The sequence below is a fragment of the Podarcis liolepis genome (assembly GCF_965112155.1).
Source record: "Podarcis liolepis genome assembly, chromosome: 11".
NCBI classification, from domain to species: Eukaryota; Metazoa; Chordata; class Lepidosauria; order Squamata; family Lacertidae; genus Podarcis; species Podarcis liolepis.
The window spans coordinates 24,847,587-24,858,396 of NC_139565.1; the positions used below are offsets into that span (position 1 = coordinate 24,847,587).

The 10,810-nt window shown below is 41.8% G+C and overlaps 1 protein-coding gene across 4 annotated transcripts in view; it reads left to right on the forward strand.

Annotated features, from left to right (window-relative positions):
- EFNA5 (ephrin A5) overlaps positions 1 to 6,190 on the forward strand; it is a 215,280-nt gene extending 209,090 nt beyond the window's left edge. For all 4 annotated transcript variants that reach the window (XM_083464639.1, XM_083464640.1, XM_083464637.1 and 1 more), the window contains one exon: positions 1,969 to 6,190. In XM_083464639.1, coding sequence (XP_083320765.1) covers positions 1,969 to 2,090 — 122 coding nt within the window. In that variant the 3' untranslated portion in view covers positions 2,091 to 6,190. The remainder of the gene's footprint in view (positions 1 to 1,968) is intronic.
- The last annotated feature ends 4,620 nt before the right edge of the window (positions 6,191 to 10,810 follow it).

The window sequence follows — 10,810 nt, forward strand, 5'->3', positions numbered from 1 at the left end:
TATTTCTTTTCTATATGAATACTTACAGGGTTAAAAGCTTCAGTGCAAATAGAAGCTAACTTAGTATAAATCAGTCTTGCTCAGTATCGTCTACACCAGCTTTCCCCAACCTTGGCTCCCCAATCCTTGGTCCTGCTAGCTATGGATGAAGGAAGTTTAAGTCCAACAACATCTGGGGACCCAAGGTTGGAAGAGGCTGGTCTACACCAATTGGCAACAACTGTCCAGGGTTTTAGACAGAAGTCTTTTCTAGTCCTACCTGGATTGAACCTGGGACATAACCCATGCAAAGCCACAAGCTCAGCCACTGCGCTATGACACGTGGATAACTTTCACATAGGCCACCTGACTTGTTCCACTATTGTGGTACTTAGGATTTCTCTAACATGCACGAGTAGTTATGCACTTCCCATCTCCTGAGCTTTTTAAAGGGTAAAACTAACAGAATTGTCATCTCCACACAATAAGCCTAGCATTCCAATAAAATGCAGTCTTCTAATTGTGCCATGGAGAACAAGTGTTGTATGAATGGTAACATACAGTTGAAGCACATGCTGATTTGGGGGTAATGCAACTGGGACAGAGATATGAATGCACAAGACTATGCCAGGAATTGAACACATGCCCGGTATTTCAGCTAGCAGCTTTTTGCTCACATTGATTGTGATATATATATATATATATATATTTGTTTTCGTAGATTTTCACGGGTACAGGAATGCAGGTTTTGGTGTCCTCGGGTGTCTTCCCGTGTAAAAGTTGGGGTGTCTAGGCGACGTTTCGACGAGGTCTCACTCGTCATCTTCAGGCTGGTGCTTTCGGCTTCTTGTTACTGGAACAGAGCGGGATCTCAGTGTTTGAGTTCCTATAAATACTGTAGAGGGGTGTGGTGTATTGCCTCAAAAGTTCTGGGCAGAGGGGAAGTTCCCAGGCTAGTGTTCTTTTCTTCTTTTGTTCCTTAATTACTTGAGGGATATCTTGAGTGATTTCTTGAGTGATATTCTGAGTACCACTTAGGTGGGTCATTAGGTGTGGATTAGTTGCTAAAGCCTTCGTGTCTTGACCTCTTGAATTTGTGAAGAGTTTTTCTGGGAAGATGGCTGTACTGCACTTAGTTGTGCTTTGGCTTGGCTTCGTGTATAGGGGCGAGCTGTGGTTTTGTGCCCTGTGCCAGCCAGATCTGTGTAGGGATTGCAGGGGGGTGCAGCATCCAGTAACCAAACCATAGTGGCAACTCCGGATGCTGCACCCCCCTGCAATCCCTACACAGATCTGGCTGGCACAGGGCACAAAACCACAGCTCGCCCCTATACACGAAGCCAAGCCAAAGCACAACTAAGTGCAGTACAGCCATCTTCCCAGAAAAACTCTTCACAAATTCAAGAGGTCAAGACACGAAGGCTTTAGCAACTAATCCACACCTAATGACCCACCTAAGTGGTACTCAGAATATCACTCAAGAAATCACTCAAGATATCCCTCAAGTAATTAAGGAACAAAAGAAGAAAAGAACACTAGCCTGGGAACTTCCCCTCTGCCCAGAACTTTTGAGGCAATACACCACACCCCTCTACAGTATTTATAGGAACTCAAACACTGAGATCCCGCTCTGTTCCAGTAACAAGAAGCCGAAAGCACCAGCCTGAAGATGACGAGTGAGACCTCGTCGAAACGTCGCCTAGACACCCCAACTTTTACACGGGAAGACACCCGAGGACACCAAAACCTGCATATATATATATATATATATATATAGAGAGAGAGAGAGAGAGAGAGAGAGAGAACTGTATGCTAAATGTGCATCACATGTGTATAAATGGTGGGGTGTTGTGGTTTTTAAAGCCCCACACAGTACAAAATCTGATTTTCTGTATTGTACTGAAATGCTGGAGCTGTAATCTCGAGGCTCATTAAAGATGCAATGCTTCATTAGAATTTGTGTGTTCTCCCCCCCCCCCATTTGAACAGATGATACCGTACATGAGTCTGCTGAGCCGTCCCGTGGTGAGAACGCAGCACAGAGACCGAGGATATCCAGTCGGCTTTTGGCAACCCTCCTGTTCCTCCTGGCAATGCTTTTGACGTTATAGCACATATTATAGTAATCTGTCACAGACAACATCAGGGTCTTGGAACATCAAAGATCCGCTTAATTGCTCATCCCCAGAACGGGACATTATATTGGTTTTGCTGATGTTGGTTTGTTTCCCTTCCCCAATCTCCTCCCCTTCTTCCTCTGCAACCTGAACTGTGAGCAAAAATTGAAGAGGCATAACTAGCCCTCTTGCCACTCCCGATCTTCCCCGTGGCTTTCCTTGACCCCTTCTAAAATAAAAGGACTCCAAATGAAAATGCCAAATTTCAATATTGACACTAGTGATTCTTACGTTCTCTGCAGCCTCTCTTAAGATACCGCCTTGGTTAGCTCTCTGGGCCCACCTGTATGTGGAGAAGGAAGAATAGTAGCAGGTGCAGTCATTTGGAAGATAAGGAACTTGTTTGGAAAACCAAGAGGAGTCTTTACTCACTCCGATACAATATTTATGTCTCCTCGTTGAGCGCTGTAAGACGATCATGCAAGGCACTGTATCACCATGTCAGGACTGGAGGGGAGATACTGAGAACAGATATAGCGTAACGCCATTCCCTCCAGGAATTTATCAATGAACAGGCTTTTCATAGGGAAAGAGATGCTGTTTTGTATGCAACTGCCTTGAAAGATCATTCACAGTAGAACTTACGCTCCACAACAGACACTCTTGTCATCAGGGGAGAAGAAAGTGGCTACTGAGGAATGCTAGCACACAAGCAAGGTCAGATAGAGGAAGCTTCGCTGGGGTGCGAGTGCCTCTGGTATCTCTCTAAGTGGATAGTGCACACCAGATTATTTTTCTTTTGAAACAGATCACCATGGTGCTACAATAATTTTTCTTCAAATGCAAAGAGGCATTTTCTGTTCCTTTTTCTTCTTCTTTGTGTGAATAAAGTGACCTTTCCCAAGGCTGATTTACTAGCCGGTAGCCTTCGATACCACTCTTTAAGTGATGATACATGCTAGGATGATAGCAGCACCGGGTGGAGAAAACATGGTCAGAGATGCAAAATCTCCAGGGTGCTCATGATTTGCCTCCCTTTGAAAGTTTGGCAACCACTGGAGTAAACTCCTGCCAGAAAGGGACCAGAGGGCTGTGGGTTAGGGAGAAGGAAAAGTTAGGAAGAGTGTGTTGAACTCTGGAGTGAACGTTGAAGCATTGGTTTTGTAGCTCTCTTCCTTTCCAACACAGTTGAAAAGTGGAAGAAATACCTTTATCAGCAGGGGGATACGTAGGTGGACTCCCAAAGACCTTGAACTAAATATTTTTTTGAAAACCCACTAGAATAGAAAATGCATTATTTAGATATACCAAGTAATTATATATGCTTGTCCTATTTAAAGATGATAAAATGGTAAGAGGATTATGGGGTGCTGTCTTGTTTGGTTGGAATCAGGGCTGAACCCTTAGGCACCTGAAAACTACTTTGTTAGGGACTAATAAAAACCATTTACCAGGAAATGCCTTCCTTGTGGGTTTCCATTGGCTTAGGCAGGCGTTGACTTGCTCCTAGGAGATTGAGTAGACATCATGGAAGTGATTGTTTTGGAAAGTTGACTTTTACCGCAAACTCTTGAGAACAAAGCCTTACAAGAATGCGCTAGATTCCGCAGGACAACAAAAAGTGTAATTTAATACTAAATCATGATGCAAATGGACAGCATTTTGTGAATGTTTTTTGTTTGTTTGTTTAAGAGAGGAAAGCAGGATGTGTTTTTTAAAAAAGAAAAAAGTTGAAGGATTTCACGATCCAAAAATAGCAGAAAGTAAATTTAGAGCACTCTCGGCTTGCCTGATACCATACAGTATGGGCTGTGTTTGAAAGCACAGAGACGTCTAATACCGCACACTAACAGCCTATGTGGAGAGATGGCACTGTCCTTACATTAAATAAATTTTCTCTCTTCAGTATAATGCACTTGGTGCACATATATCTCAGAAATGGCAGTGCACAGGTAGCTAGCAAGTAATGACCTTGGAGATAGTGAAAAAGTCATGGCTGTGGAGCACACCAGATAATGTCCCTGAGATGGTTCCATGCCAATTGCAAACATGAGTAGTACTGATTTGATGTCCTAACGATGACTATAGCTGTTTTCCATAATTCATCTATAAGTAATGAAAAACTGGACTCACTTCTGTCTCGAGAGCACGCTTTTTTTTTTTAGCAACACGAAGTTTTCACCACAGTGAATTCAGCCCTTTGCTTTGCCACAGTGCACTGCTAACCTAACAAATAAAGGCGGCACTGCCTTACAGCAAAAGTCGCTGACAACTGCTCAACATCCAGCGCAATCCTTGTTGGCAGTAATTTTGCAGGACCTCTGCTTTGGATACTTAATGGCATCAGGCAATCTCAATCATGCCAAATGAGCAACGTCTAAAGGTTTTTTGAATCTCTCTGGTGTGTGTATGCGTGTCGTTTCGACATCTTGAAAAAGATGCCAGTGTGGAAGTTTACAGCAGCCTTTGTCCCCCGGCGTGAAGTCTGAAGAGCCAAATTCCGCTACGGCAGCCCCTGAGCCCAGGCAAGTGTGCCCTGTGCCACCCCCTCCCAGTTTGCCCGAGGGCTTTGCAAAGGGTAGCGGGGAAATAAGGATTGATCTGTTTGGTGGATACTGTGTATCCTTTAATAGATGACAAGGTAACATTTCGTGTTAGTTTAGAAATAATTGTTTTGTACTGTACTTTCTTGGATGGCAAAGGAAAGACGAGTTAAAACAAACAAAATGCTTTGTTCTTTAAATTCTGTATTATTAGCAGCCTCTGTTGTATATAGTGTTTGATAATAAAGTATTAATTTGATTCTTATGTCTTTTGTAAGTGAGAAAATAAATAGACTTTCATGATATTAAAAATTAAATAAAAGAAACGCACCCCCACTGATCATATGACAGAAGCATTCACTGTGGCGACTGAGGACCAAATGGCAAGTAGTCGCAACAAGTCACCATTCAGAACTCACCCATGAAACCCATGCACCCAGACGCTCAAGATTTCACGATGTCAAGACTTGGAGCCGTGCGACATTTGATGCTCGATATTTTGTCCTCAGTGTTAATGTCCTGACGTTGGAGCCCTGTGATGTTTAGGCTTAACCTTCCCCTTTGGGGTTGAGTTAGCATGTTGGTTCTCAATGGCTTTGGGATTCTTATTCTTATTTCTTGCGAGGATGGTTTTCCTTCTGATTCTTTGTCTTTTAAAAAAATTCTTTTCATGGATGGTTTGTTTCAAAAGGGGCCTTGCCAGCATCACATGTGACGTTTTACAGTGACTGGAGTGCCCTCACACCAAAAAAATAAAGCCAACAAATTTGAGAGGGGCCATATGTAAATAATTTTCTTTCCTGTGTAACCACTGCTGAGGGAAAGAAACATTAGCTGTTGAGGGAATGTGTTTGGTTGTTTGTTTTTTGTTTTTTTTAAAAAAACTGATATTTATCAATTGCTTTATCAAAGCAGCGGCTGTGTCAGTTTTGAAAAATATGGAACTCATTCATACTGCCGTCAGATTATGTGTATTCATCAGTCTTACTTCCCAAATGCCCTGCATCAGATGTGTTCTTTTTCCTCCCCATTCTGTAACCCTGGCAAGTTTCTTTTTTTTAATATATCTCCCCCCACCCACCCTGTTTAAAATTTGGAGCAGTGAATGGGCAGATCTGTTTCTGATTTGGCATTACCAAGTTTTTCCCATGCATTCACCCCTGAGTTTTTCAGATGTGAGACAAATCTCCCTACAATAGACTTGCTGCCATTGTCTGTACAGTTTAATAGATGCTGGCATGTTGGAGGTTACCCATGAGTCTACAAAATCCGCTTTCCATACTTACTCTTGACACCCTATTGAAGCCACTCATTGTGTGTCCTTCTGGGTATGAAAGTCCAGCTCAGTGTGGTCCTGTGCTTGTACTGCCCTGCTTTTGCAGTTTCTTTGCACTTATTCATTGAGTGCTGTTCTTGAAATGCTTACATTATATGAACTTAACAGAAATTGTAAAAACGAAACAAACAAACCCATAAGATCTGTATTTGTATATACACGTGTCCGTACAATTATATCTGAATAAAAAAAATTAAAGATTTTCATCATTTTAATGGATTCTTTCAGGCTATATTTTTGTTTGCTGAGTGACATCTTTGTTTCAGGGCCAGCTGTCCTCCAGCCTATAAATGTTTTCGGGCAGCGGAAAGCTGCAAGGAATACAGCACTTCACAGCTGCGAAACTGTTACAATGCACTTTCTGCTTGGGCTAAATGGCTGGAGCCATAGCTGCCAGGATCCGGCCAGATCTGTACCTTGGCTACTGTCACATTCTCTGCTCTTCCCTCCCACTTCCAACCCAGTCATCTATTTAATTATAAACTTTCTGGTGTGACAATGCATACTATTGTCTAGGTCATGGGGGAGGCTCACCAGATGTTGCGGGACTACAACTCCCATCAACTTGGACCACTGGCCATGCTGGCTGGAACTAATGGGGCAGACTAAGAACATCTGGAAAATCATAGGTTCCCCACTCCTATCCTAGATGCTGGTGGTAAAAATCCATCTAGATGTTCTCTGTCCAGTTTTCCTCCCCCCAGTGTTGAGCACTTGGTATAAAGCACCATATTCTTCATACCATGGAATGGTGTGGTCTAAGGGACTGCAAACAGGGCAGACAACACATGGCTCCCCTTTACCCATAGTGCCCTTGGGTTCTGCAAGCTTCAAAAGTGGTCTTGAGGAAAATTCCCAGCGCATCTGCAGACATGGCCTCCGTATTCTCTTCAACTCATCCTCCAAGTGAGTTCTGAATGCTGAACTATCCCTCAAAGATCAGTTCAGCTTGGGTAGCTGTGTACATCTCCGCAACATGCAAGTACACAACATGCTAGTGCAGAGTGGTACCTATTTTTAATCAAAATAAGAGTTTTGGAATGTTTGGCATTTAAAAAAACAAACCTTGAGGAGTAAACCTGACTGGAGGCTCATGGGAAACGAGGACTGACACAAGGGTTCCAGTACCAGTTGTGACGAAGATGAAGGAATTGCCTCCCATCGTTCACCACTCCACCAGCAATTGTTACATATCCTTCACCACCGCTAGGGCAAGTTCCTGAAGACCTTGATATGCTGGCATTGGCAAATGGATTGCGAAGGATCTGAAGGGTGTGTAAGAACTTCACCTGAAAAATAAGGTTGAAAGGGTGACACACAGAAAAGGCAGCTGATACACACACACTGCATTTCAAAATACAAGGTTTAATTACACCCGTGTTAGCGTTAACCGCCATGAAAGCTTTTTATTACATTTAATTGGTTGACAGGGCAGCAAGTACTAATTATAACTTGCTGTGACTTCTCTTTACAAATTAGGAGTGACAGCTTTGTGAGAAGAGGAAGAGAGGCGTATGCATGTTTAACACAAAAGTACTGGTGTGCTGAACCTTTGTCTCTGGAAGTGTGAATGTCAGATTATAAATGACACATGTTTGGTTTGTCTTAACATAATAGCCCCAAATTATACTGCGAGTTTCACAATTACTGGTCATTGCTCTGCAGGCACTGCCTGGATGGAGAATGGACTTTGAATTCTGGATGGAGAATGGCATTAGTAGTATTCACTCTCATCTTTTCCGTTCCTCTGTCTCCAGTGAGACCTCCAACATTTCTGTTCCCACGTAGTTAAAAGAGGCCTTGTAGGATCTAGTGCCTTGATTATAAGGGACAATCCTAAGCATTATTTGCTTGGAAGTAAGCTGAGCTCCCCCTTTTTTAAAAATTGAACTTGCTTCCAACCAAGAGTGCTTAGAATTGCAGTCCAATGTTTGAAGGTTGAGATGGGGTGGAGGAACTATGTTGCTTGGTTGATATAGAAGAATCAAGCAAACTAAAAGAATGTGTGCAGTATTGAACCTTTTTGTCAATGGCAATTGCAGATGTTCAAATTGTGTAGACTTAATATAAAACGAGGGCCTCAGAATTGTGTCAGGCCCCACTCCCTGATGTATGTACGTTTACTCTCCTGAATGTCTGCATAGCTCCCTATGTGTACCTTTGAACACATGTTGATCATATTTAGATATTCAGCTGAATGCACATAGGTCCCTCATGCAATCTGAATTTCTGCATAGGGCTATTACTGTGAGTGCAAATAAAACAAAAAATCTTCAGAAAACAAAACCATTTGTCTGGGTTCACTGCTCTTCCCCCTGCAGCACTCACGTCTTTTTTGCCCAGTGTGAAGGAGCAGTCAAATGATCTTCCAGCTGCAGTTTGAAAACCTCCTCCCAACTGCTATTTTTCTCCTAGGGCGTTGTTGACTGCAAATAGCAGCTTTGCAGGGCAAATACCAGCTTTGGATTGGGTGATTTTTCTTTTAGTAGGAAGCTGGTGTTGCTTTTTCCTCAGAATATAAGTGGTCAGTTTAAGATCACTTTTATAAGGAGGAAGAATGATGATGCCATTTGGACTGGTGTTTGCAAGAGCTAGTGCTTAATGGATGATAAAGATTGTGCTGGAACCAGAATCCTAGGTAATATAGGCCTTTAAAAAAATAGAGCTTCAGATGACCACAACTTGTCTTGTAAGGAGAAAAGTAGAGTACTATTGTGAGGCACTTCCAATGATATGTCCCTAATCAAAGCACTGGCAGAAACCAATCTTCCAGTTATGCATGCAGAGGTCTGGACATTTTGATTACTGCAACTATTGGTTATGATAATATGCACGGTGTATTTCAGTGTTTAGTGCTTAATGCATTAGGGCTGTAGTTTCATTTAGGATTTGGTAAGAAAAATCAAAGCTTCATTGGCATTTCACGAAAAGAAGCTCGATCTGTTTTCTTCTCCTGTGAAAGTACCGTCTCTAATTCTGTCACTCATAATCTTTGCAGAGGAATACTGTACGCCAGGCGACTTCTGCAGTCAATAATGCACTTTATAACATCCCTTTTTTCCTGTGATGATTATCCAAGTGAGTTCTGGTTGTCACCTGCCTGCACAAGAATGCCTGTCAATTCTGACAAGAAAACAAGAGGAAAAACAAGAAACAAGCTAGGTACATTATTGCAATAATAAAAAGGCTACGCTGGCTACTTTTACGTACCCCTTCTGAGGTTGATGATGAAGACTTCATTCTGTTTACAATTAGATCTCCAGTTTCTTTCATGTTATTCACCTAAAAGAAAAAGGTGAGTTTTAAAGTAATAATATGCTTGAGTAAATAGTTTTCTATGCTTTGTTTGTATTTTACTTTATGTATTCTGCATAGCTGTTTCGTACACATTCATAAAACTACCTTGGGGTGGGCATTCTTCCCTACGTGTTGCTTGTGCAGATATTAAACCACTGATTGTGTGTGTTTGTGTGTAAATAATTTTATCAATGTCCAGCCTAATTTTTTTAATCATCACACTGTGCAGTGCAGCAAAGAGCAACACTGCACAAGTTTTTACATGGTTATGAATTTTAAAATAACAGGAAGGTCCAAATGTAGACCAGAGTAAAGTACTGTGATTTCAAATAATAATATTTTTAAATGAACATATCTGTAGGTCTGTGTATGTGTGTGTGTACGCATTAAACACAAAGTATAGAAAAAGGCCTGCATGCACACACACCTATAAACATCCATGTAAGTACGGTATGTTAAGAATCTAGATTGACTCAGGTTTCTGAGAAGTGTATGGTGCATGGGTATTTAAAGATGTGTGTTACCATATGCATTGTGTCTGCCACTTTCATAGTTGCTATGATAATCTCTGAAATAGTTGAGAGACTGCCTCCTTCCCTACAGACCTTCTTGACTTAAGCTCAACTGATAGCGCTCTCTTGGTAGCTATACCAAGAGATTTGTGGGGTGGCAGACCGGAAAAGAGCATTCAATATGGCAGCCCCTAAGCCAGGTGTCTGGAACCTTTGGTCCTCCAGATGTTATAGAATCATAGAATCATAGAATCATAGAGTTGGAAGAGACCAGAAGGGCCATCGAGTCCAACCCCCTGCCAAGCAGGAAACACCATCAGAGCACTCCTGACATATGGTTGTCAAGCCTCTGCTTAAAGACCTCCAAAGAAGGAGACTCCACCACACTCCTTGGCAGCTGAATTGCAACTCCCATCATCCTTTGCCACTAATGGATTCTGGTTCCAGCACAATCTTTATCATCCACTGAATTGCAACTCCCATCATCCTTTGCTGAATTGCAACTCCCATGCATGCTGGGGTTGATGGGAGCTGTTGTTCAGCATCATCTGGAGGACCAAAAGGTTCCACAAACCTGCTGGAAGCTGTGGAAATCACTGCCCACATATGTGTGTCTGGCACTTTCCTTGTGTAGTTTACACTGTGGTGAAGATGCACCTCTTTCCCACGGCCTTTGACACCTGATACATACAGAAATATTTTAGGACCCACCCTGTTCTCTTGACTGTAATTTGTTTTATCTAATTTTAATATTGCATTTCTAAATAGCAAGCAGCCCTGGGACCTCATGCTGAAGGTAAAAAAAAATCAAATAAGTAAATAAACTACTAATACTAATAAATAATAAGAATTATAATACATGGAGGTTTTTTTTCAAAGTAAATGAAAAAAGCCATCTGTACATTGCTAACAGAAGCCTTGCTATGCCTCCTTTAAATACAATTATGTCAGCTGGATACCTAGTATTTCTCAAGTACTCTAAAAAAAAAAATCAGTTATATTTGACACAGTGTAAACCCTTCAAAT